We start from the raw sequence: 27,863 nt of genomic DNA, 5'->3' as shown, positions 1-27,863 counted from the left end.
CTATCAGTTGAAAAGTGGTATTCTTTGTGGCTACTTTTGACAATCTTCTGGCGACTTTTCTTTTGGGGGACCTGACAACCCTGGGTAGGGCTACTCAGCAGGATCACCTGCAGTGCAGCGTTGGGGTGTTGCTGGGGGGCAATGCGGTAACCCCTTTGCCTTCAGGCTAGTGCCACTCTCGTGCTTTTGTTTTCCTGCCCTGGTTATGTTTGCTGCGCACAGGTCAACACCTTCCAGACGAGGAAGTTTATCTGTGCACTGCTTCTGAGCTCCTGCCTTTTTTCATCAAATGATGGGCGGTGTTGATCTCTTCTGAACACTTGCGGTGCTTTTCTTTTTTTCTTTTTTTTTTTTTTTTTTTTATCGAAGGCACCAATTTGCCTAGTTTCGTACCTCTGTGACTCATGCCAGCAAGGTTTTCTCAACAAGAAGGCGTTGAAACCGCAGTACTGGTGATGCTAGTTTCCCAACTGTGTGTGGTTTATCATCATCATTGTGCGTCTACACCAATTCATGTCTCAATGCTTATTAGTGCATTCTTGCATTAGGCAAAAACGACCCCTTTGCAGAACCAATCTCTGAGATTTTTGTGCATACAGAGCTACTGTTCATAGCAGATGCATTCAACGTAAAATTCATGCGCATCAGTGCTGGGACCGGTATGCTTCATGAGCAGAGGGCTTACAAATGCTTACAAATGGGACATCCATTTCACCACTCCATAAGGAGGGCATTGTTGGTTTGAGGATTTGTAAGCCATGCCCATGTTTCGTGTCTGCCGTTGCCCTGCACTCCAGGTGTCCTTTGAACGTCTGTGAACGTTCATGAAAGTGTCCATTGAGGGTTTTCTCTTTTTTTTCTTGATCTTGTACTTCTTCTTTTCTTTTCTTTTTTTTTTTTTTTTCTCTCACAAGAATTGTGATACTGTAATACAGTTTGTCAGAATAGGTACACCTTGATTACACGAATACTCAGACTATTGTTACAATAGTCTCAGTTACAATAGTTACAATAGTTACAATAGTTACCTCAACTACAATTTGTAGTTGAGGTCACCAAGTCAAAGTTGCCTCAATGCATAAAAATAATTACAGTATCATCAGGACTTGAATCAAGCTGTTTTATTTCTTTAATTAAAAAATTGATAAAGGAAGGCTTTTCAAGTGTGCAGATTTTTAAGCTTGCTTTATGCAAACTTTCCAGAAGTGTTTGGACAACCTCCCCTTTCTTTCGTTCCCTCCCCATCACTTTTTCTTTTTTGGCTGACGCTTAATCAAGAAACTGTAAACCTAATTTTGCTATTGGTGATAACAGAATAATCACTTCAATTCAGCTTAAAAATTATTTGAAAGAAAGAAATCACTATTCACATGCAGGACAAAGTATTGTCTTATCACCTTCTACAGAGCTGTATGTGGCTTTTGAACAGCAAGAGTGAGTTTCCGTCAAAGATAGCAGAACACTAAATATAGTAAAGCTTTATGTAAGTTCAAAGCATCTGTGTTACTCAGTTGGAATGCAAAGCTCAGGTTTCTTACGGAACGTCATTTATAGTCAAAATATTCTGATGAGGCTACAAATCTGTGGTGTTTTATGTAGTTTATGTTTGTTTCCAAAACAACAACATTTGTTTAACACTATGTATGTTGTTATCAATGTGTGGAAAGGTGGGTAAAGCACCAATATTAGGGGGGGAAAAGTGGGTAGAGATTTTCTTCACAAAAAAGAAAAAGAAACACTTGTGTAATCATGCAGGTAAATAGCAATAGTAAAAAACACAGGCTTGTTTTTCCTCCTCCTCCTCCTCCTCTGCTGTTCAGATTGCTTGTTCGACAGTTGCAGGCAAAGGAGACTCACATTGTGTAAACGACTTGTTCAGCACAAGTATAGACAATACAAGTGTATTACTCGGGTAGAACTTAAAGGGGCCATGCAGACAAAACAGAAGTTTGGTTCATTTGAAAGATTGCCTCGTTAGAATAATGCTGACAACACTTTTAAAGTAAACTTCGCCCAAATAAGCCATATAATTTAAAAAATTCAAAGGCCGTGAGTCTTACTAGCCCATTTTCCGCACTACAACCTATGACGTAATATGCATAGCTGTGCAATTGGCTGAAGCCAGCAAAAGCAAACACAAGTTAGGCAGAGCTTACAAGCTTGTGCAGGGCTTATGAGCTTGCCGAACGAGCTATCTTGCTTAAATATAATGCATATTCTTTTTGTAGCAGTAAGAATAGTGGAGGAAACAATAAAGTTGCAAAAGTACACACAAACGTAGAAATACCGATGCATACTGCTGTTGGTACTGCACGTGCTATGTTTGTTATAGCTGCACAGCAGTGCGCCGCTTTTGGTTGTTCTCAGACTATAGTGGCCGATTGGCGTAAGTAAGGTGTCTTGCGTGACTCTGTTTGTCGAGCATACCCCATGCTTCACGAAACAATTCTACCTACTGTAACAAAAACAAGCCAGGTGCAAATACGGTCAGAAACAAAGCGAGTGCGGACAGTGCTCCTGAGTGGTATGGTGGCGCCATCTACAAGGATTGACCGTAACCAAGGTGTTCTGAAGTTTGCTGCACAATAAATGGATTACTAACGTTTCCTTGAAGACCCGCCCTTTTTGCGTCATCGCAGATGTCACGAAACACACAATTTGGTGGGGGAATTGAAATTTTAGCTTAAATTGTTTAATTTCTCAGTGAATGAAGCATATCTTGCTGCCGGACAAGCGCGGTGGCATTGTAAAACACCAAATGTTTCGACGAAACCGAACTTGTAATTTGCCTAAATGGCCCCTTTAAGAATGACAACGAAAGTATCCCCTTCTCCTCATCAGTGCCGCTGGCTGTTCCTCTGTGTGGCACAAAGAGTGCATCACTGCGAGTAGTTTGAAAGTTACGCGAGTCGTTTCCGTGTATTTTAGGACTTGCTCTGCTTATCAAGTATACTGAAGCGATGACTAACAAACTGCGTGAAAGTAGCCGACGATGTCACGCATCAAGTGCAATCTCCTTTCGAAACATGAGCGAGCGTGGAAATCTGGGCCTGTCGCTTTGGTGGGGTGATACACCACATGAGCTATTTCCGTTCTTCAGTTGTACCTGATTACGCTTTTCCGTTTCCCATTTTACTTGTCCGAGCGAATTCGGTGTAATTTTGATGGTATTTCCACCACCGCACCGAGTGATTGGTGCCGTGCGTGTGCAGGTGGGCAACCTGCCGTTCCGGCGCCTGTGCAAGGAGTTTGGGGCGGACGTGACGTGCGGGGAGATGGCCATGGCCTCCAACCTGCTGCAGGGGCAGCCCTCCGAGTGGGCCCTGCTCAAGAGGCACGCCTCCGAGGACCTCTTCGGGGTGCAGGTGGGATGCCTACACGGCCATGCCATGGGGAACTCTCACAGAAGGAGCCTCTGGCACCAGTGAGGTTGTCGGTTGAGAACCTTGCTGGGGGTTAGTTCTGCAGAACACCTTCTACGGACGCAGACATCACAAGCACTTGCCATGTTTAAAGGGGACACCCTAAGGGGGACTCACGTGATCACATTTGCTGAAAAACCATCATGCACCAATATGGAAAGTTCTTCTTTTACAAGTATACCGCCTCTGCACCAAAATGAAAAAAATAAAACTCTGGCTTGTTAGACAGCAAGCGCCATCTAATGCATACTAGCTGAACGGAAATGTGTTTCTTTTTCATTTTCCTGTTTCCGTACAGAAGTTATACACTTCTAAAATAAGCATACTAGGCTGTAAGGGACATTCTTGTGGATCTGTAAAAGTTTTTGTATTGGTGCACGATGGTTTTCTGATCCCATGGGTCATGAATTAGTACTATGTACGAGAGGAATGCGATCAGGTGAGTCGCCTTAGAAAGTGCATGCGGTACAGCAGCATTGTTGTCTGGAACAGAAAAGGGCTGCTGCTTATATGAAAAGGTCAGAACGTGTTCCAAATTGCGTATGTGGATTAATCTTACAAATCAGTTAGTTTAGAAGAGAAGTTCGGTACATTTTAGTTTGTATGCAGATAAGAATCAAACTCGGGTCTCTGGTGTAGGAGCTGAGTGCATTACCACCTTGCTTCAAAATAAAAGCTAACCCGCCATGGTGGCTTAGTGGCTAAGGCGTTGCGCTGCTGAGCATGAGGTCGCAGATTTGATTTCCAGCCAGGGCGGCTGCTTTTCTGATGGAGGCGAAAAGCAAAAACGCCCCTGTGTATGAGGTTTCGGGGCACGTTAAAGATCCCCAGACGGACAAAAAAAATCCGGAGCATTCACTACGGCGCGCCTCATCGCCTGCGTTGCGTCGGCGCGTTAAACACTACAATCAATCAAAATAAAAGTTAGCATAGTATGTGCAGTGCTGATGTCAAATTGCATGGCAGGTGCAGCTCAGCCACGGGGAACTCCTGTTCTGGGAAGCTGTGATGCCTTGTCTGCCTGTCGAAATAATCTGTGCCAAAATATGAAAAACAAAAGCAAAGAAAGAAACACAAACACAATGTCGCGGTAAAAAAGTCTTTCATACGTATTGGAGAAGCCATACTGCTTTCACATTCAAAGCACTCAAGCAGACTTAAGTGCCTGAAGAAATTATTAATCTCTCCTATGTCACTCCGCTAGTACACATATTATTAAGGAGGACAGGTTTATCCTGAAATGCAGTGTAGGCCTGGCTCTGAGAAAACATCTCTCTATGTAAGGGCATACGTACATAACGATGCAGTGAATTGCTGTCACCATGACCACCCTTTCACTAGCCCTGGTATGACCCAAAGTGTGTTTGTGTGTGGGGGAATTTTTTTTTAACTGCAAAATACCAAAAAATTGCCGAGCGCACATATATGAGTGTAAGCCTCACGGCGACCGCTGAGCAGTTAACGAAACCAAGAAAATGCTTAGAGCTCGTGTGTGCGTGCCTAGCAATGACCGCCCAGTATCCCCTGTGCACTTCTGTCCAGCCAAACATACCGGTACATTTAGGGAGATTGGCCAAGATTGCAGCGACCTACCCGGCAGTTAAAAAAAACAAGAAAATGCTGAGTGCTCATGCGTACGTGCATTGCAGCGACCGTACTGCGCCGCCGGCAGACGTTTGTCAAGCGAAGCATACCCAACTGGGAAGATTGGCCAAGATTGGCCATCAAAAAAAACTCCAGCCGTAATCGTGGCAACACTTGCTCGGAACGAGATAGACACGTCATAGCGTACGCCCCTCCAAGGTGATGTCCAATGATTATCACTTCCACAAAAATGAGAGAAGCTCACACTTACAGCAACAGTGATGGAGTAAAGGTCTTTGCGGCAGCAAAGAAGAACCAAATCGGCTCCAATCGTGGGCTTCAACCGTCGTGACAGTGGTGGAGGTTGCGTACAGCTCCGCTACCTTCAAGTATTGCGCGTTAGTGTGAGCTTCCTTCATTTTCTCTCCCCTGAAAACCAGCGCTTTTCTTTGATGGCAGCCATAGTGGCTCCTTGACGGAAACTTTTCAGACCCGTGTGTGATTTCTTGTGCCTGCCCATCATGCCGCAGCTGTGTGGAGCCCACCCGGACGTGATGACCCGCTGCGCCCAGCTGCTGAGGGACAAGTGCAGCGTGGACTTTGTCGACATCAACATGGGCTGCCCCATCGACTTTGTCTACAAGAAGGTGCGCCCTCTCTCCCTCCCTCTCTAAATGTGCGTGCGTGTGCACGCTAGTATAGAAGCTTTGTAAGTGTTGGCAGAAACAGGGGAAGAATTCAAGTGAGGTCCCTTCAAAGAAAACAACTTTTCTTGTTTGAGAAGGAGGGATGAACATAGTGGGAGCATTCCTTTTACCTGCAAACATGATTTTGGGGACACCTGCGAGAATGAGTGTCTTCTTAAAAGTTAGACTTGGGGCTGAATGGCGAGTCTCATTTGAGAGGGCAAAGCAGTGCTGCCAGGTTAGCGCACAGTGTAGAAACAATTTTTTTTTTCTTAAACTAACTGCTTGCTTATAACTGCCCTGGTAATAACAAAACATTGCTAGGGGCGAGAATTTTTTTTACTTTCACTTTGATATACATACTCGTAATCCACTTTTGACACTTGTAATGACTTTTAACGAAAATGACTTGAAAGAACCTTTCTGGATATCAATGGAAAGTTAATTAAATTGCTAAAATGGTGAGCTGGCTTTAAAGGCTTTATAAAGGGACTGCGCATGTATTGTGAATCATCTTTATGGTGACGCTGGCAAGTTGCGACTGCCAACCCAAACTACAACAAGGTAATCAGGCGTAGAATTGCTGTAGGCTGCAGAGCATTCAGCAAACGCTCTGAACTAGTGAATAATAAGCTACCTCTGTCGCTCAGAAAAGAGGTATAGTACAGCCCATGCGTACTCCCGGTGACAACTTATGGCACAGAAATTTGGGGACTTGTTCATCAGCTTGGACGAAAACTTGGGTTCGCTCAGCGAGCCATGGAACGGAAAATAATCGGAATAACACCTTAAAATAGAAAATGAGCCCCTTGGATACAGGAGCAAACTTAAGTGCAAAATGTCCGAGAACGAATTAAGTGAAAGGAATGTAGTTGGGTTGGACATGTAACGTTGAGAACTGACTACCAAGACAACTAAGTGAGTACCATAAGGCGGTACTGGAAGTTGGAAAACATCCATGGCTCAATGGAGGGATAATGTAAAGAAGCGTGGTGGCAAAGAAGGAATTTGTACAGCACATGATAAGAGCATTTGGATGTCAGTGGTAGCTGCGGACAAGATGTTATGATGATGATGACGATTATGGCGATGATGATGAAGATGATGCCCCTTTACATTGCTGCAAGCTGTGCCTTAGGATTTGATTATTGGCATTGTTTGGCCGTGCCTGCCTATCTTATCCTGTATTTCAAGTGGAATGCGCATTTATTTCTTTTGCATGCCCCTCTGGCAATGTTTGATAGGGAAAGGGTGCAGCTTTACGGGCACCACCTCTGACAGGATCCCGTTTGAGTTCTTGATCTAATTCATAGCTTCTTGGAAGGGGAGCACACGAGATGAATGTGTGGGGAGCAAATGCTGCGGACATTGATTCGCTGATGCTTGTGTGTGCATGTCACTTCGTTGACTGCTTTTTTGATATTTGCATTTTCCTTCTCTAGTGCATTACGAGGCATAAGTTTGCTCTAATAAGCTTTATTCCTTAGACAACCCCGAGTCATCGTTGGCTTCGAGGTAATGTAGCATGCTCTTTAAAATTGGCAGCTTACTATGTTTCATTGAACTTTTGCTTAATTGCAATTTATCCGGAGCCAATTTACCACAAATAAGTGAAAGAAACTGTTTATCCGGGCTAAAATTTCTCTATCAAATAGTAAAAAATCACTATAAATTGGACATTTCCAACATAATAACATTTTCGTCCAGGTGAAAGACATCTCTATATCTCTATAAAGACATCTCTAAAATTTCTCTATCAAATAGTAAAAAATCACTATAAATTAGACATTTCCAATATACAGTAGAATCTCGATGATACGAATCTCGCGGGACCGCGAAAAATATTCGTATCATCCGAAATTCGTACGAACCAACACAGACCAAAAAATTGAGCGCTGAAAAAAGTTTTTGTTTATTTCTTTTCTTACTTTCGCGTGAACAAATCCGTGTTTTTTCTGCTTTTTTTAAACCCCCACGTCACAAAGCAGTCCTTTCTGGCGCGCGTAACGTTTCGCCTAGCTTCGCGCTTGTCTCGAGCTCACTCCCGGCAACGTTTTTAGAACAATTCAGTTTCACAGCTCCGCTCCCGAGGCGGCCGTGGTGGCGGTCACGCGAACTAGTGGCGCTGCAGTCACGCTTTTCTTCACCTGCTCCTGCTCGGGCGCGCGGGCAGGCGGGCGCTTTGGCGGGCGCGCGTCGTTCGAAGCGATTTCGTTCCCCCCACGCACGGAGTCGAGAATAAAATAGGAGGGGAAACAAAGGTTCCTGGGGCAGCCTGATAACGTCACAAGCACTTGGCGAACGTCACGCTTTCGGCATCTGGCGGCAAGGGAAGGAAGTGCGCGGTCATCGCCACGGCGGGCGCGCGTTCTGTTCGCGTTCGCCCAGTCCAACCCGGCCGCGGCATCGCGTCGGCATCTCGCCGGGCCGCCGAAACATTCCGTGGCCGAAGCGAGAGTGTGCGCGCTCTTCTGCGCTAACGTAGGCTGAAGAGCCCGTCTTCGCGATTAATTTTCTGGCAAATTTATACCGGCCGGTACGAGCGAATTAAAGTGGCATTTTCTTTGAACGCGTAAGCAATCTTGCGCGAGCACCAAGCCCAAAATCAAAATACAAACCTGTAAACGCAAAAAAAAATGTAAAACCTGTAAACGCACGGCCTTATCTCGCGTGCGATGCGCTCGAAGCGAGTTTGAGTGCACCGGCCAAATTATGACGCGCGCACGCGCGCGCGCGCGCTCGCTACGTCTGAGATAAACGCGCGTTCCGTCCCCGCGTCGCGCCGCAGCTCGAGCACATATCGATTCACGCCTTGTGGCGAATGCTGCAAACAACAGTATTGCTTTTAATACATTCAACCAGGTGCCTCTGTCAAATTGTTCGCCGCCGCAGCTGCGGAGCTCTGTAGGTGGCCGTAGTTATCATTGTGACATTATCTGGTCGCTCGATTGCGCCGGCCGCAATGGGCGTTTCCTCTCTTATATGTTCTAGCTCCGTGCACACACGTGCGCCTGAATTATCCGGTTTCCGAATGTTTGCTTTTTTGTAGTGGAAATGCCTTCGTGTTTTGCGCCGGGATGTACGAGTGGCTACAGAAATGACGCCGCAAATCGTCATTTTTTTACCCCACCACGTAAGGCCACGGAGTTTAAACAATGGGAACAAATGCTGCACCGCAAGGACAGGCGCCTCACGCAAAAATCCAAGGTATGTGAGAGACATTTCGAAGAGCAAGACATTGTAAAGTATTTCAAGCATGTTGTAAAGGGCCAGGAGGTTTTAATTCCCCGTGGTAACTGGAAGTTAGGGCCAGGAGCGTTGCCGCGTCTCTTTCCTGGCTTGCTGGAGCACATATCTAAGCCAAGAACGACGACATGCACGCGAAAATCACCGAAAAAGCGGAACGAAATCGGCTTGGAAGCATCGGCGGAAAGTGCGTCTTGTTCGAGTGGCTCGTGTGGAGAGGCCTCCTGGCATTCCTGACAGCACTGAAGTCACTCAAAGCAAAAGCTACCGTACCGAGGACGTTTGCTGTGACGAACGGGATCATGGGTACCAAAAAGCTGGAGCACATGAGATGGTAGTATACTACCTAGCCGGTTATGTGCACAAGAAAATCCCAAAAACAATAGCGTGCGAAGAATGCTGTGCGTTGCTCCCAGCTTCTCCCGATAAGTTCAACTCCGAGGAAACACAGCTCAACCAGAGGCGCCTGACTGAGTTGAGGTCATTCAAGCCAGGATGCCTTCGAGGGGCCTCATTTCGGCTGTACGCATTAATTAAGGAAGTAGAAGAGGTTGTGCACGATACACTTGAAACGTCGGCAGTGTTCGGGGATATTTTCTGGATTGTATTAGACAGGCTTCATGCGACTGCACTGCCTGCAATTGGTTGTAATGAGCACCATGAATTCCTCACCGCAAAGATAATCAAATGCTATTGTTTGATGCGCATGCACTTCTTCTCTCGAAAGAAGAACCGTGAACTGCTTGTCACGGAAAAAGTTCAAAATGCAAGAAAAAAAGCTAAGCTGCTTTGAGCTGCCTTTCTTGCTCAGGGAACGATGCAATACTATTCTGGATGTGCAAGAAAATATATGTTCCTTCTGTATTTGCCTTTTTTACTTTCTCAGTATTATTATTCTCACCATGTTATCTTCAAATAAGATTCACGGGAATGGGAAAGGAAAAAACACCGAAATCGGATTGACCAGTCTGTTCGGTAAACGGCGCATGACTATGCGGCATCAGAAACGAGCACTGTGCTTTTAAAAAGTTTTACTGTATCTACGTTTTCTTTGAAGGGTTTTTTTTTACAGTTATGCTCGCGCGAGGCCGCCTATGCCCACATAAGAATGTACTGGCAACGGTAGCTATAGATGTAGCCCAGACACGTAATTCCACCAGATGAAAACGGGCGCAGCAACAATGAAATGCATGTATACGAAGAAACTGCTGCTTTGACACGAACTGTTCCGCTAGCAAAGCGAAACTATGGTCAACGAAATGCTTTGAAATGCGAGCGGTAACACGGTCGCGCCGCGCAGCGTTTCCTCCGGTGTAGCAGACGACGCGCGGAGTGCGGAGCAAAGCATGCCTACAGCGCCCCTAGCGCCCGCGACACGCTATGCGACCGCGCCGGATAATGGGCGCCTATGGGAAGCTGTGAAACTGAGTTGTTCTAATAACGTTGACTCCCGGTGTCCAAGCTCGCTACACGCCGCAACAGTCAAGCGTGAACCGCATGGTGCGTTTTTGCACGCGATTCGCACACCTCGGCTTTGAGCGCGCTGTATTTTCACGGCCACATTGACGATTTCGCGCCCGCGGTATCTCCTACTTCCGTCAGAAAAAGACACTGACGACTTGAGAAACGCTCGAGACAGCCCGCTGGCTCCGCCCGAGATGTTTAGGCTTAGCACTCCGGCAGATATTTTATGCGCGCTTTCACTAGCGGCGCGGATGGTGTTTTATAGTACCGTTTTCGCCAACGTTATCAGCTCCTTTACTGCACAAGAAACTTCGTGTCTGCCTTGAGCGGCATTTTAAAGAGCGGCTAGAAGCAGTCACTCAAGCGGCCGTGCCACTTCGCGTCCGAAGCCGCCGCCATGTTGCCGCCGCCGGCCGCGGCGCGCGCAGCGTGCGAGAGGTTTCGTGGCGCGCATGGGGCGTGCGGGGCGCGTTTTCGCGAGCAGAAAACAACAGCCGGGCCGTTTCTGGAGAAAAAAGAGTGACAGATGGGGAGAGTGAGCCGTCACTTGCTTGTTCGGCAGTCGGGCGCCTCGCCGGCTCGTTCGTATCATCCGCCGGGCCGCACAGGTCCGTTCGTAACAGCCGAAATTTTTCCCATTGCAAACAATGCAATTTTGCCGGGACTTTTCAGAAATTCGTATCACCCCGAAATTCGTATCACCCAGAATCGTATCATCGAGATTCTACTGTAATAACATTTTCGTCCAGGCGAAAGACATCGAATGGCAATTACTCTTTTTCATACATGCAACAATACCTTTAAATATTCTTTCTTTCCGCGGACCATTACTGAATGGAACTAGCTTACTAACCCCCCAAGTACAACAGCCCTCACTTGCCTTGTTCATATCATGTTTAACTTAGTGCTGACATTATGCTATTTATTAGGTGCGGAGTACCTTAGGACCGCACAATGTCCATCTGCGTCCATGCGCATAGCATTTATAATTGCAAAAAATCACACAGGCACCGGCAGGGTTCGAGCCGGTGTCTGGTAGACCAGACAGCGTTAGTGTCAGTCATCTTACCCATTGGGCTACGACCGTGAGTTAGTACCCGCAGGTCAAACGGCTTACTCCCCCGCCTGTAACAGTGCGGAGTACCTTAGGACCTCCCAATGTCCGTCCTCGTCCATCCGTGCGCACACCACCATCAAGCGAAAACGAAGCGAAATTCGATTTGAGCCGCGAGTTGCAGTTTCATTTAGGGAATAATCAAGGGGCAACTCACAGCTCAAATCGAATGACGGTCGGGGTGCAAATCGGATGTCACTCGGGGCGCAACTTGGATGTCATTTCGAGTCCCCGTACTCCACACCCTCGCCATCATCCACGGAGTGGAGGTGCTGCCATTTTTTTTTTTTTTATGTACCTATGTATTTGTTGTTTGCCTTTTTGTGATCTCATCATTTGCACCCTCCTGCCAAAATCCCAATCACTTTCAAAGTGTTCAGATACTTTTTTTTCTGGCTCATAGTCAGAATTGGTGCAACCCTGCATTTGTAGGCAAGGTACTTTCATGAAATTTTGTATATTCAGCATTATACTTTTAATTTGTTGCATGCCTCAGCATGGTCAGCATGCAGAGGCATGCTGAGGCATGCACCTGGATCTGGTAGGTGCAGAAAGATGTTAATGTTTTTGGAATTACAGTTCGTACTGTAAATACTGTACTCAAACTCCTGTTTGAGTACTTGAAGGAGGCATTGCAGAGCAAGATGCACCATTCTTAGTGTGGGAGCAAACTGATGTCCTCCTATGGTGGTTTTTGAAGTGCAACTCTGATGAGGATGGTGTAGTAGCCCTCATGTACATTGCACAATATTCTGTTCCGAGACAGGTACAAGCCAGCCACTTTCTGGCGTGATGCAGAATGCTGAATAAGCATGCTGACATGTCACACTCCGCCTCTAAACAGACCTAAGAGGTACCAATACAGTGAACACCCTTATTTATGAAAAGACCTGCGTAAAATTGAGGCAAGAGAACATTTTATGGTAAAGAAAAATCTTGGGTCTTGAAATGGCAATTCCGAGGCTCGTTCGTGCCAAAATCTGCGATTCTACCTCTAGGCTATTGTGGCCAAACAGCAGAGCTTTTTTTCTCTCTAGCAGTTGCTCAAAACAGTATGTAGCAGGAGTGTTCAAAATGAACCAATGGATAGCGCTGGTTGTGTGTGGGAAGTGCCGGTCTCGTACCCACAGGGAGGGAAACGGAACCTCGCCTACAGTGCTCCAGTCTGTTGATGGTGGCCCGTGGATGGTGGTCGTTGCAGGGTGCCGGTTCGGGGCTGATGGGGCGTGCCAAGAAGCTGTCGGAGATTGTGTACGGCATGGTCGGGGTGCTGGAGTCGCTGCCCGTGACGGTCAAGATGCGTGCGGGCATGCATGAGGGCCGCCCCATCGCCCACCAGGTCATCGCCCAGCTCAAGGGGCTGCCCCGCCAGCCTTCCCTCATCACGGTAAGGCAAGGCACGGGCATCTCGCCTTCTTCTTCCTGCAACGAGTGTGAGTACTCACTACCATTGGAAGTTTGCAAAGTGTACACAGTTTCTCCGCACTGAAATACAATTGGAAACCTTTTTCTTTAATGTTGCGAACATTAGCCCGACTGTGCCGTGAATTTATGAGCTTAAAGGGGCCATCAAGACAAAAGACAAGTTTGGTTCATTAGAAAGACTGCTTCGTTCCGATGACAGTAATACCAACTTTATTGCAAACTCCAAACAAATGATGGAGGTATTAGGTAAAACATGTAAACCAGTGACAACTCCCAGCCGCTTTGCGGCAATTTCTCTACGACATCTCAGAATCTTGTTTGTGCAGTTGGCAGCCACTGACCTGAGCCACTGTCAAGAAACATGACTGGGCGACTGTACTTCCGTTTGACTGTATCACTTGAATGCTAACGGGCAGTTAACACACTGATAACTGTTTGTAGTGCTGGCCAATATCACGTTATTCCTGCCCATACTGCATCGCTGTAGCACGAAATTTGAAAGGTTTTCAATATTTCTTGTAAGGGTTTCTTTGTTAAAAAAAAACACCTTTCATGCCTGGATTGGAGGTGAGTGAGTTACCAAAGGCTGCTTCTTTGAAACTGAATGAAGTTGTATTTTATTTTCATGGTCCCTTTGATGCTGTGGACTTTAGCGTGGCTGTGATGTAAATTTGTGCCTATGAACTAGATGGGATAAATGTTACACAATTAGTTTTGGCTCTGGAGGTACAATTGAGAACCTCTTTATGATTTTTCTGCATTTACAGTTGAACCTCGTTATAAGAGGCATGGATATAAGAGACAATCGGGCATAAGTGACACTATTGACCCACATGGATGGCCGCCCTATCCTTTCCATTAAATTGACCTCTTTTATAGCAGACATCGGATGTAGAAGACGGTTGGTTATAAGGGACAAGTCATCCTTGAACTTTAATCAACAGTCTCGCTTGTAACAGACATTTTAACTTCAGATGCAGTGCCACCAGTCACTAATTGCAGTTGCTTCCATTGTGGAATCAAAGGGGACAACAGACACCTGCAGTCACTATTTATTATAACTTCAACAAGCACATAGTGGTTCAGTCAGCTATGAAATGATGACGAAAAGTTCTGCCAATGGAAATGCAACGTTCAGAAGTAATTAAAGCTTACCACGAGCACGACTACGCATGCGGGCTTCTGCGCAAGCCAAGAATACTGGGAGTGCACAGTGCGCTTTCCGAATCACATAGCTCCCAATCAAGAAGCATCGCAGATGTCGAGTCCTGCAAACCTGAAGAATAGACAGAGCACTCAGCGGAAGAAGCTGTGCATCAGGCTTGTGAGCTCGACGTCTACAATTCTTCATCTTCCGCAGGCAGTGAAAGAAGAGAAAGCTTGTATGAAGCTGTTGTAAAAAACAGTGTAAATACAGTCACGAAGCAAACAATGGTTCAGAACTATTTCATAAATTCAAGGGGCGAAACATAAATTATAATGAACGTTTTGCAACGTCCTGTAGCCTTGCTTTGTGCTCATTTTAGTCGTACGGTGCCCACATTGTGAACTAGGGGTTGATCAATAAGTGAAAACATGATACCCTGCTTATAAGAGACCTTTCATATAAGAGACAGAAACTGCTCCCCGGTACATGTCTCTTATAAAGGGGTTCAACGGTATTCTGAACAAACGCCTGAACTGCAAATTCTTTTGTTCCCAAGAATTTCATGAGTGCTTGACTGGTATTTCAGAGGTCACTTTTATAGTTTGCTGTTTTTACTTTGTCATCTCTGTTGCTATCTGCTGCAGCTAGCTGCGGTTCAAAAATGGGGTTTGCAGTAAGGTTGGTCGCTCCAAAACAGCGCAAGTCGTCGTGTGATTAACTCTTTCTGTGCTATAGAAAAATGCTTTTTTTTTTCTTTTTCTTTTTTTGCCAGTGGGTTTCAGTGAAATAAAAAATTCCACACTTAAAATTTTGGGCACGAAATGTAATATCACATATCAAATTGAAGGTAGCTACAGATGTGTACTTTGCCAGTTATGTATATCCTGACCCAAAATAATGGGTTTAATCAGTTTGCTGAATACAAAATGATAGTCGGACTTTAATTTTATTAAGGGGGCAGTTGGGGCTTTGGGGCCGAAAAACGGTCAAAAAAAGCGTTTTCTGAAAAATGGCATTTTCGGCCTCCACAGCCATTTTTCTATAAGTCGGTAAATTTTCTCATCAAAAGGCACCATATTTTGTCGTTATTATATTATAATAGCATTTTAAAGTGCACTCTACAGCTCAGTTAGCGCAGAATTCGATGGTGAAACAGCACTTTTCTTGCAATGCAAAGCTACCATTTCGCCCTCAGATATCTCGGCACCCAGAGCAGGTACAACTGTAAATCTTTTTGCTTCTGATACCGAAATGTATGGAGAATACAATGTTGGAAACAAATTTTTCAAATGGAGGCTTTGGAAAATTATTATTGTGTTCAAATGGCACCACCTGTGAGCCATTTCTGGCAGAGCACGGGAGAAGCGAAGTTCGCTGTGTTGTAAAACAACCAGAAATAGCTGAATCAAAAAAGTTCTTCCTACTTTGTATTCTTTAGTCATTTGCCTGCTTAGCCACGTGGTTATTGCCATTCTGTATGGAGTGGTTATTTTGTAACTGTGACCCAAAATAATGGCAATTAATCATTAATTAATTCAAAATAGAATCAGCTTACAAAAAAATAATGGCATATTTGAAATCAGTACAAAACACCCTATAATGCAGTGCAGTTTCATTAAAATTGGTTGGTAAATAAAAAAATAGCTCTAAGACCAGTCTGCCCCCTTAAAGGAAAGTTTTTTCAATGGGCTTATATTTCAAGGGGGAAAAAAACACCCAAGGAAATTTTGAGATGTGGTACCTGTTTCCACACTGGTTAGAAAACAGTTATGCAAAAAATTTGGTGCCATCTAGAGTGAAGTTGGTAGCCTCTCATTGGTCGGGAAATTTTGTGTCGTAAACAAAAATCCCAGGCAGGACCCAGCAATTCTTGCCCAAGACGCTGAGCGGATGCGTTAGGCTAATCAGGCATGCAGCCGAGAGCTCAGTATTCGTGTAAAGAAAAAAAATTACGCCCACCTCTCCTCGCGGGAACCCTGGTGTGATGCGATGCTGAGGGGGGTTCAAGCGCAAGCGGAGAGCAACCGTCGACCGAAAGTCCGCCGGAGAGCGGCACACCGGTTATATGCGCAGCGCGCCCGAAGGAGAGGAGACCGCGGAGAGAGAGAGAGTACTGCACATGCGCAACACCGCGCGCAGCGCCGCCCACCGGCGGAGTGAGCGCGCTGGGCCGCACACCCGCAGATGTTGAGAGAGAGTGTTCGCTCTCACCTGGGCACGCGCCGGTGCCAGTGCGTCTGCCGCGGCTATGACGCAACACAATCCAACACAATGCACTTTAGTCCAATCCAATCCAAATCCAATCCAAGCCAATTCAATCAAATCCAATCCAATGTCCCTCGCGAGAGAGTGTTCACTATCGGAGAGAAGAGGGGGGAGTGGAAAGGCTGCGGGCAACAACGGACGCACGCAGGAAGGACGGGGCCGCCGACAAGAGATGCTCTCAGCGTCGCATCTAAAAAAACGCATGATGGTACATATGGTGCCGGTGAACAATGGGAACTGCCCCCCCCCCCCCCCCCCCCCCCCCCCCCATATTCTGGTAAAGATTAGGTTTGCAGCTACTCTCAAAAGGGGAGGGGGGTTTATGTTATTCAAAGACTAGCGCATGCATCAGGCTAGGTGGGAGCCAGCAGTTCTCGCCCAAGACGACGAGTGCATGCATCAGGACCGGGCATTTTTGCCAGAGAGGCCGAGTGCAAGTGACAAGCCTGCCGAGACAACGAGGAACATTTCGAACCTTCCCCCATCAGCATTTGTAATGATTTACTACAGCTGCGCTGGGCGTCCACTTTCGCGGGACAGGATGGCGTCCGTTTTTTTTACATATCGTGGTAGTGCGAGGTGTAATTTTTGTTAGATGAATAATGTTTCTGACATTCATAAAAAGCTAAACAGGCGACAAAGTTAAGCAAAAGCAAGCAGAAGGTGGAAACTGAGCTACCCGATTGGCTGCCGCCACGGACCAAGAACAAGACAGGAGGGGAAACGGTGCTTCCTGGGCGGCCAGTTAATATCACAAGTGCTTGGCCAGTGGCATCTGTCGTGGGAGAAGAAACTGCGTGGCTGGCACGATCTACATTCCATTGCACAGCCCCAGAATGAATTGTGGCCTCTATCAATTCGTCCATCAGGTGACGCTGCCCTCTCCTTTGCCATCACAGCTGCGAAGCTTTGTAGTTCGCTTTGGTTTTCATTGGGACATTATGCGGTTGCTCACACTCGTCAACTGCAATGGGCCATTTCCTCTCTTGTATATGCTCTCGTTCTGTGGCTGCCACTGATGTTCCGGGCAGGTTTCTGTCATCTTAATGTGCCGAACTGTGCTTTTATTTTGCCACTATTCCATTCTTCCGGTCTATCATCCCTCACTACTAATCTTGCCAGACAGGCTAGAGCCAGAGAGTTGGTTAGTGCAGAAAGTTGGGCAACTTGGCAGTGGGATAACTGAGGCATGTTTTCTAGCGCAACAAAAGCATCTGGCATGTTTGTTCAGTTTGCAAGGTGTTATGCCAGAGGAGTTGTTCGCATACACAAAACCGCCGGTTTTGTTTTTTTTCATAGCGATGTGAAGCTTTGCTTTGAAATCAAGCAAAGCATCGGTGGTGTTTGCGGCTGTGAGATGGAGGACATTTCCCGCCCTTTTGAAGGCTTTGAATCAAAGCCAGCACAATTTTGGGGGCGGGCAATTTTTGGGGTGAAAATTTTGCCCTTAAAGGGGTGGGCGATGTTTTGGAAAAGGGCATCCTTTCTCAGAACTTTTGATCAGTCTTGGACAGTAACTAGTTACTAGTAATGCGTTACCGGTAACTAGTTACAGTTTTCAGTAACTTGTACTAACTGTAAGTAGTTACTTTCAAGGTAGAGGAACTTGTAACTGTAACATTGTTGCTTTTTTTCTCGGTGACTGTCACAGAAAATACTGCTACAGTTACTTCCTTTCTTTTTTTAGAAAAGATCCAACAGCAACACTCATTATAGGCCAACGTAGAGATCGCAGTTTCCACTTTTCCAGACTTTCCCCTTTGCCATATCCTCTCAATCTTTTGATTTTCCACAACATGGCCCCTCCCACGTTTAGGAGAGGAGGTCGCCCAGAGGGTTATCTCCCCTGCAGTAGACCGAGGTCGGAGGTTAACCGGAGATTTTTTTAAAATTTTCTGCCGTCTTGAGTCGAGTGTAAACAAGAAGAAATGTGTAAACAAGAAGAAGAGCGTAAACAGAAACTGGCAATTGAACCTCCACAGAGGAGGAAGCTAACCTGAGAAGAAAGAAGCTGTCCTGTAAAGTGTGGGATTCTACATTTCACACACTAGTGATTTCCCACCCCGCAGCCATCCGCGCTCAGCAAACATGCCTTGCGAGCGCCGGCTGCGGACGGGTCCGTTGTTTGCGGAGACAGACAAAGGCAAGAGGCGGCGAGGGCAAAACACCAATGGCAGCATTTATTGCAAAGTGCGAATCAAATACACTGCACACAGACATGGGAGGCCATGAGAGCTCTTGAACCAGAAGTGGCGAGACTCTGTGGGAGCAGACAATGTACCCATGAGCATTTGTGCTTTTTACCGGTCACATATAGAGGAGTCCTGTGGGGATTCTCTGCTCAAGGAAGCCCTCCTCCTTCCACAACAGGTGCACCCCCGTTCTCGAGAGCAGCGGTACACCAAGTCGGCTGACTGGGCCTACCTGGAGCAGTGCGCGCAGGCAGCTGCACCCATCCCGGTCTTCGGTGAGTGCCTCACTGAAACTGAGGGTTTGACAAAGGCTCATCTGGTCAGGAGGAACTCCTTGAAGAAGCGAGAAAAATGCACCGACCAATGACTAAAACTAAAAATTAAAGATGTTTCAGCTCCCACACGGGAGCCTCGTTCAGAAAAATCTGAACGAGGCTCCCGTGCGAGTTCCAAAACTGTTTTATTTTTTGTCTTGTTTGTTAGTCGGTGCTTTTTTTTTTTTTTTTAGTTTTTTCAGGGGTTCCTCACTGGCAGGGACTGAGGATGTACACACACTGCATGCCGTGTTGTTGGGTTGTCGTTTTTTTTTTTTTTTAACATGTTGATGCTATCTACGCGAGGCCTGTAGGTTATTATTGCTTTAAATGTTCAAAGGGTATGGATAATGGTTGGCACCTGCAGATAGCAATGCCCACCAACTTCTTGCCTGAAGAGAAGCCCAGCTTAAAAAAGTTTATTCTCTCTCTGTGTCTTCGGAGCAACCACAGTGCGAATGATTTGAACAAGTTCAAAAAAACAACCGGCCAAAGCAACGAACACTGCAGCGAGAACTCAACCGACCTTCGGTGTCCCATGCTTCAGAAATGCACCGTTGTTGTTGCCTGGTCTACAAAGTGGCTTCCACTGCAAGGATTAAATAAATAAAAAATCTGCAGGAGTTCAGGGAATCGTCTACTGAAGTGTTGTAGCATTTTTATGCCACTTGTCTAGTGTGTGAGTTCTTTATGGCCAATTATAGCAATGAGTAGCAAAAGGTGGATTATTTTATTCTTTTTAAGTTTTCTTTTGTTTCTTTTTGCGAATGATGTAAATTTGTACCATTGTAGCTACGAAGTGCCTTTACTTCGCTAATTATGTTGTTTTTCCGAGTATGCAAGGTGTACTGCAGAGTTGGTCCGTTTATGCTGTTTTTTATTTGCATTTCCAATGTTCCTTTGCGGTATTTTTTCTTGAGTCTTCGGTTTTTTGGGGAGATGTACAAGGTGCATATTTTTGATTTTGTCAGATCATTTTTGTTAAATTTGTTCTTTTTTTTTTTTCGTAATTCTCTTTGGCCAATTACCTCAATTCACGCTGTTATAACGATTAAAGGTGTTACTTGCACCGAATCTGCATTTTTGTGGCAATGCAGGGTGTTACACTGTCCTGGCTGGGGGGTACTCGGCAAAGAATGCTGTACATTGAAAACATTGTAGGACCCTATGGGTTTTGGACCTGGGTCCCCGCAGCAGCGGCCCGATACTCTAGCAACTGTACTATCCTGGCATGTTGTGAGCTGTAGGACAGAAGATTTTGAGGGGCTAACGTGCCTGCTTCACAAAATGCACAAAACTGTGAATTGAAAGCGTGAATGATAAATAAGAGGACCAAGGGCCGAGGTGTCCCGGTGATTCGATGGTGCTTCTATTTACAAGATGGCGGACTGATGAAGACGAAGCAGCTCGAGCGAGAGCTGCTCACGCGACTATGGGCACCGATGATGGTGATCACATCGGTGCAGCAATGATGACACCTATAAAGTTTCTACATCTTCCCCGCCCACAACAAACCGTGGTCAGTCCGCTTCCATAAACTAACATAAGTTCGTTCCGATCCGATCCGGTAGGCAGTCAGAAAGGGAAACTGCTGCAGGTGCCGTCTTTTGAATCCTCGCTGGGAATATCGGCGCAGTCGACGGAGCCAGGTAGAAATTCGCATGCCGTCTTCGACGCTTTTGTACTCAGGTGTTAGTTCTTCAAATGCACATTTCGAGATCCGAAAAAAGTTTCCCTGGGACTTCTGCTTCTTTCTGGAGCTCTGTACACTGACAATTCTGTTGCAGTTATCAGATGTTTCCTGTTTCTTTAAAGCATGCTTTCCGCGAACTTTCTTTCTTACGTCGGGTTGCCTGGTAGGTTCAGCAGCAGTCCTCTTGGGATATTTCTCGAAAACGGCAGCATCCCGCTCCTCAGTGTCGTGCATCGCTTTTCCTTTTCGTGTCTTGTCTTGCCCTTGATGTGCGCCAGGTAGTACATTCGTTGTCTCCCGCTCGATACGTTCGTCATACGTAGCCTGTGCTGGTGGTAGGGAACCTAATGAGCAAACTGTCTCGCTCGAGGTAGTGTCGACGAATTCTTGAAAAACAGACGAGAGTAAGGCATCTTCAGTTTGAAAATCAAGCGCAGCCAATGTGGGAGTCGCATTCTCCTGTTCTGCTTGCGGTACGAAATCTGATGGCAGCGATGTTCCTGTCAAGACAGTTTCTTCATCCGAAGTTTCGAGATCACGTGGGTCGTAGCATTCCTCTGTAGCCGTAAAAAACTCTCCGAAACTTGTAGATGAATTCAATTTCTCGAGGATCTTGCAATGTCCTGTGGTGTCGTAGTTTTGGGTTTTCAATCGATAGTATATGCGGATCATAACGTGAGTAACATCGTCATCATACTCTGCGTTGGTTGCGAATTCCTCATCCAAGTGGTCGACGTCAATAAGCGGTTCAATTTCCTCATTCAACCGTCTAAGTTCAACTTCAATTTTCTGAAGCTGGCGCAGAAAGCTCGTCAACAGCTCGCAAACATCGTTCGTCATTACAGTCAGCCCTAATGCGGCTTCGGCGTTCCTGCGTAGTTCACGAGCAATTGACCGCGTCCTTTCTCTTGTCATCTTCAGTTCGTGCGGGTGCATCTTAGGTTGAGGAACACCCTGTTCGTGCATCAGAGGTAGTCTGTTTTTCATTGCGCGATGAGCTCCGGCACTCCCCTCACCTTTTGCAGAATCGCTTTCTAGACCCACCGAAGAAAATCCTCGGAGGGGAGGATGCCTCGTCGTCTTGTCTGCCCATCGCGTCGGTAGGCCATGGGTAGCACCATCGTCGATATGTCCATCAAACGGTTTGTCATCGGCATCGAGGGGTCCTCCTTCTCGTAGGCCAAAGTTCGGATGAATCCGAATCGCACTGGGCCTTCTTCCCGGGTTTGTCGGCACCAAAATGATAACTAAGAGGACCAAGGGCCGAGATGTCCCGGTGATTCGATGGTGCTTCTATTTACAAGATGGCGGACTGATGAAGACGAAGCAGCTCGAGCGAGAGCTGCTCACGCGACTATGGGCACCGATGATGGTGATCACATCGGTGCAGCAATGATGACACCTATAGAGTTTCTACAGTGAACGTTGAAGAATACCGCATAATACTGCTTGACACCTGAACGTGATGCCACATGAGTAGAAGAAAAATAAAGCCGGTTGAAGTTGTTACACCTAAAGATAAAGAAACCGAAGAAACACAAATATGATATGGCAGCAAAAAAAAGTTGTTAATAAGCATTTCCAGGCTATTGCCTTTGCTGTAAGAGGACAAAGTGCAGTTGTAGGAGGCCAAAGCCTGTTGCCACAAGAGTTCAAAGTAGTGTAGTTCCCCGGAAAAGACAAACTTTGCACTATTTTTTAATGGATCATTTTTCGCGCTTACTAGGGGGTGATTCTTTGTCTCTGAGTTTGTTATAACAAGGTTCCACTGAATGTCTGTGAGTATGTATATGCTATGCTATTCAAAACAGAATTGATTATTGTGTATAAGTTTCGCATAGCCCCTACTTGGAGTGCACCAGGCCAGTGTACTCTGAGAAGGCCTGCTGCATATCCCTAACTGTCAACCCCACCTGGTAGCATTAAGTTTCACGTGCCAATTTCATATCTAGCCTAATGTTAAAAATCTACTCGTTTGAAGTGAGTCTGAATTGTACTCGTTTGAAGTGAGTATGGGATTTAACGACGTTTAATGTGACAGGGCTTGGCTGGAAAAAAGAAGTTACATGTGCTGTAATTATTAATAGAAGTATGTTCACATCATGTGTGAAAAGACACTAAAAGGACATGGACAAGCGTTAAGGGGCAAACTAACAAGGCACCCCTCACAAATAAATTTATTTTCACACGAACAAACATATATACATACTTCCCGTGTGTCTCAAACCGATACTCAATATCGTGTCACAGATTGTTATCCAAATATGCTATTTGTTTGAGTAGCGATGCTGTTTAAGCTGGTGGTTGGGCCGCAACACATGCGCAAGCAAACCTCATTGAACGGTGACGTCATCATGCGCGCCAGCACCACTGTAGCTTTGCCTCGCTGTGCTCGGGCTGTACTTGTGCCGCCACCTGTCAGAGGCACGATACAACTGGCACAAGCCCGGCTTTGGAAACGCATCACAAGGTGGCTCATTCTGTAGCTTGTTGCGACGAGTGGTGCAGTTTTGATGGTACAAAGAGAAGAATTAATGCCAAAATGAGACAAGCCAAAATGCTGAGAAGCGATAACGTCAATCAACTTCTTAATTATGGTCCCACATGCCAGACCACACAGGCCAGAGAGAGAGAAAGAACTTCATTTGCCCAGAAGTAGAGAGCTTGGACTCTCTTTGCCGCGTTAATCAGCCAGGAGATCTTGGTTCCTGGAGGCTTCTTCGGCCATCTGGACAAGGCGTAGCTGTGTTAGAGGTAGAGGATCGGAGCTGCGGAGCAAGGTTTCCCGGTGCTCTAGGTGTTTGATAGCTATGCGGGGTATGCTTGACAAACATATGGGGTATGCTTGACAAACAGGGTCACGTAAGGCAACGTCACTTACGCCAATAGGCCAGCGTCGTATAAGACAACTCCAAAGCGTCGGACTGCTGTGCAGCTAAAACAAGCATAGTGCGCCCAGTACCAACAGCAGTGCGCATTGATGCTTCTACGTTTACATGTATTTTTGTAACTTTTGTTGTTTACCGCACCATTCTTACTGCTGTAAAATGGATATGCATTGCATTTACGCGCAAATAGCTTTTTCGGCAAGCTTATAAGCTCTGCCTAAATTGCATTTGCTTTTGCCGGCTTCAGCCAATTGCACAGCTGGGCTCATATGCATACCTGCCAACTCTCCCGAATTGTCCGGAAGACTCCTGAATTTTGACCTAATCTCCCGATTGTACAAAAGCTATCTCGAATCTCCCGAAAAGTGGCCGCCACAGTAGAGGCGTTTTTTTTTTTTTTTCTTCCTTTTTTTTTTTTTTTTTTCTTGCTGCGACAGTTGTGGTGCTGCGGGAGAGCACTCGCCACTATACTTATAGTTTATTGTAACCTTACCGTAGGGTACCGCTAAGTATATTCTAGGCACTATAGACTGGTATAGAGTACCACGCACCTGGGCGAAGGCCAGCCACGAGACGCACTCGCCACCGTACCGAAAGAAGGCGAGGGAAATGGTACCACAATTTTCGCGTCTGTCTGTCGTAGCTGACGTTCCACGCATAGTTTTGGCACGAAGCGTTGATGCGGGTATTTCGAGAGTGTCTGTGTTAATGCGGCGTGTTGTCAACTTGAAATCTGTAGCAACATCGGCCACCTCGGATCACCAACTGCCAATGGAGATCGGTTGGTTCGGTGGAAGGGGGGCATTCGCGCCACGGCGGCGGCGCCGATCGAGGCGGCCGTGGCCGTGTGTGTGCGGAAATCTGTTGCGAGCGACCTCCGCAAGAATCGCTAGCTACCACCACTGAAAACAGGTCTTTCATGAACGCGGCAGGCAAGCATCTTGCTATAGGAGTCGTTGTCTAGAGCACGACCGGGTTTGAAGGAAGTGCGAGCGCATTTTGTACGCTAGGCCTACGCTGCCTGCCTAGGCGTCAATTACATGTTTTCCCGAGTTCAGTTGTAAAATCGATGACACTGTCAAAAGCAAAGAAGTACCAGTATTTCTGGACTCATACACAGCTGAGTTTCTGTGCTTCGTGGCTTCGCGAAAAGAACAAAGCAGCTCAAAATAAACATCCTTGCCCCTTTCTGATGTCAATCTCCAGTCTCAGTAATTTGCAAAAAAAATCCCTTTTTCTCTCTCCCCCTTAACCCCCCCCCCCCCGCCCCCTTCTGCTGCGGCCTCCCGAATTTTCATGTTTCTAGGTTGGCAGGTATGCATATGACATCATAGGTTCTGTTCCGGGAAATGAGCTAGTGGTTCGCATGGCCATTCCCTTTTTCCCTAATTATATAGCTTATTTGAGCGAACAGTGCGTTAAAAGCGGTGTCAGTAGGATTGCAGGGTTCACACAGGTCCTTGAAAACCTTGAAAACCCTTGAATTTAGAAGTGTCAATTTCAAGGCCTGGAAAGTCCTGGAATTTTTAAATGGTCCTTGAAAACCCTTGATTTTTCTGGAGAGTCAATGGCCCTGTCTTTTCACAAGCATTTAAAGTGTTTGTCGTGGATTTTAGGCGTTAAGAAATGTAAAGAAACATTGTAACAATCAAGTTTCAGTGTATTGCGTGAAATTACAAGTTTGGTGAATTTTCATTATTACAAGGCAACATTGGGAGCAGGCACTTGTCAATCCAATCCATGTCTCGGTACAATCCATTGAAAGCCAGCTTCTGTTCTGTGTCTTCCACTTTTCTGATGGAGGCGAAAAGCAAAAACGCCCGTGTGTACGAGATTTCGGCGCACGTTAAAGATCCCCAGGTGGTCAAAATTAATCCGGAGCCCTCCACTACGGCGCGCCTCATCGCCTTCGTTACGTCGGCGCGTTAAACCCTACAATCAAATCAAATCAAAGTTCTGTGTCTTGCATGTTGCATGTAGTCTGTGGATGCTCGCTCATTGCATGTTTGCTGTGCCTCATACGCTCCATCTGCGTTTGCTTTTACGTGCAAATGGTGGACGTGGACATTGTTCATCCTGCCTTGCAGCAACACTTGCGGATTTAATTTCAGCTAATACTCTTGCTGACGAAGCGGGAGATGCAGGCAACGTTAACCAAGTTTTGAAATCAAACAGCCTCAGCAAACACAAAGGAAAAAGAAAAACCCCTAAATACCAGCCATAAAATAAAAACATAAAGCTGGGTGAGCATTCATGAACCCGTTAGCACCTATCTAAATGTGCACTAATGTGCTTAGGCATTTTGCAATAAAAAAACTTTTTGCATTGTGTTGGAGAAGTTATAAATAATCCCACATAATACGTTAGATGGGGACCTTGAAAATGTGTTTTCTGGTCCTTGAAAGTCCTTGAAAACCCTTGAATTTTTGCTTTTAAAGCCTGTACGAACCCTGGATTGTAACGAGGCAACCTTTCGAATTAACCAAACTTGTGTTTTGTCTGCATGGCTCCTTTAAGCTCTTGGTTGTACCATTTATAAACCAAAAAAATACCAAGAAGATGCCGAGCACATGCGAATGTGTCCCATGAGGAGCGCCCGGCATCATCTAGGCTTGCGCCACGTGAGTGGCTCGCAAAAAGTAAAGAAAAATTGCCGAGTGCACGTACCAGTCAGCATTTGAGCAAACAGCGTCTCAGACATGACGGCTGTCGTCCGCTCCTGAAGTCACTCACGCAGCGTTGCTGGGGGCAACCACCTGCGCTCATAAAACTCGGAGTCGCCGCGGATGTGGCCGCAGAATCTCCTCCGACACTGTGCCGTGCACGTGGGAGATGGGGTGACCGAAGAAGATCCGGACACCCAAAGAAGAGGCGGCTGATCGGGAAGGGCACCACACTGCCAGGCAATAATCATATCTCCCAGAACAAAAAGAGGAAGAAGTATTGCAGGTCTCCGATAGCGAGGGATCGCTCGACGAAGACTTTGTGACGGCAGATGATGAAGTATACAAAGAATAAAAAGGGCACTGTTCAAATAAAGCACTTATATACTTTACTTTGCGTTTTATTTGGTCTTCTGCTGTTGAGTGCCATATATATCACAGGGTAAATGGTTTTAGGGACTTATATGGCGCTTGTCGAGTTTAGCTTAGTGAGACAGACACAGCTGTGTCCGTCGTGCACTGCTGTAGAAGATGGATTTGATTTTTTTTTTTTTTTTTAGATAGTTTGAGTTATGTCTGGCTTATGCATTTATCTCTGTGTTTTTTTATTGCATCCGTGTCTTTTTTAGACCTCTTCAAACATGAGCATAAACCATCTTGCCCAGCTCTGTATCAGTGTTCACATCCCAGAGTGCTGAACTTGTGGCATAAAACTTGATGTTGGCATTGATGTTGATGTTGCTCTAATGTTGTTGCTCTTGATGTTGCACTTGATGTTGCTCTAATTTGTTTTTGTTTTTCTGGCGGTGTGTGTGTTCACGGAGGCAATTATGCATGCAGGTAGTGGGGACATCCTGAGCTGGGAAGATGCAGAGGCACGGCTCTCGGAGACCTCAGTCAGCGGCCTCATGATTGCCAGGTGAGGCCCCTTGCACACGGGCATCATCCCTACGATTGGCTGCCATGTTGTGAACGGGCGGGGGGTGCTGAACAGAAACTGAAGCCAAGAATTTCTGCATCACCTCAAAGTATGGTGCTACCGGTGCTCTCCAAAGAGGTGCCTTCTTATTAAAGGGGCCGTGATGACAAAATGCGAGTTTGGTTCATTTTGCCGATAGCAGTGATACCAATTAAGTTTCCCAGTATTTCTTGCATTTTTCCGGTTAAGAAAACACCTTTCCTGACTGGAATGGCACTGAGCAAGTTACTGAAGCCTAGTTCTTTCAAACTGAGCAAAGCTGTATTTTGTCTACGTGGCCCCTTTAAAGGCTTAGCCTGTTGCCTATGCCTTGCAGGGGCGCCCTGATCAAGCCGTGGATCTTCACGGAGATCAAGGAGCGCCGGCACTGGGACATCTCGTCCTCAGAGCGGCTGGACATCCTAAAGAAATACACCGCTTACGGCCTCGACCACTGGGGCTCCGACACCGAGGTGAGGGGGCGCACGCTTCATATCTCTTTTCTGGTGGTAGTCTCCGGTGGTAGTCTCCGCATGTTGCCCTCCTTGTGACCATACAGAGTGTTTCACTCCGTATTTCACTCTGTATTTCATTAAAGGGGTCCTGAAATACCTTCCGCCGATGCGTGGATGTATATGTAACCAAATAAAGCAATGTATTAGCAATCTCCTCCCGCAAGAATTTCGTTGAAGCGATGAGTATTAGCTGAGAAATCGTAAATCAAAAACCGCGCATTATCGTCGCGCCGCGTTTCCTCCTCCTTTCGACTTACTCTCCGCTGTTGACGCGCGCGAGCCTTCCC

General features: G+C 46.2%; 1 protein-coding gene across 1 annotated transcript in view; it reads left to right on the top strand.

The window, feature by feature from the left end:
* Dus3 (Dihydrouridine synthase 3) overlaps positions 1 to 27,863 on the top strand; it is a 67,414-nt gene that overhangs the window by 16,480 nt on the left and 23,071 nt on the right. Inside the window, exons 6-11 of the mRNA XM_077697969.1 lie at positions 3,213 to 3,365; positions 5,537 to 5,653; positions 12,718 to 12,903; positions 18,724 to 18,820; positions 26,944 to 27,022; positions 27,399 to 27,534. Coding sequence (XP_077554095.1) covers positions 3,213 to 3,365; positions 5,537 to 5,653; positions 12,718 to 12,903; positions 18,724 to 18,820; positions 26,944 to 27,022; positions 27,399 to 27,534 — 768 coding nt within the window. The remainder of the gene's footprint in view (positions 1 to 3,212; positions 3,366 to 5,536; positions 5,654 to 12,717; positions 12,904 to 18,723; positions 18,821 to 26,943; positions 27,023 to 27,398; positions 27,535 to 27,863) is intronic.

Source organism: Haemaphysalis longicornis, unplaced genomic scaffold, assembly GCF_048455015.1.
Source record: "Haemaphysalis longicornis isolate Haplotype H1 unplaced genomic scaffold, Haemaphysalis longicornis Haplotype H1 scaffold_2, whole genome shotgun sequence".
In the NCBI taxonomy this organism is placed as follows: Eukaryota; Metazoa; Arthropoda; class Arachnida; order Ixodida; family Ixodidae; genus Haemaphysalis; species Haemaphysalis longicornis.
Note: the sequence above shows the minus strand (reverse complement) of the source record. Positions and strands in the feature narration are given on the sequence as shown.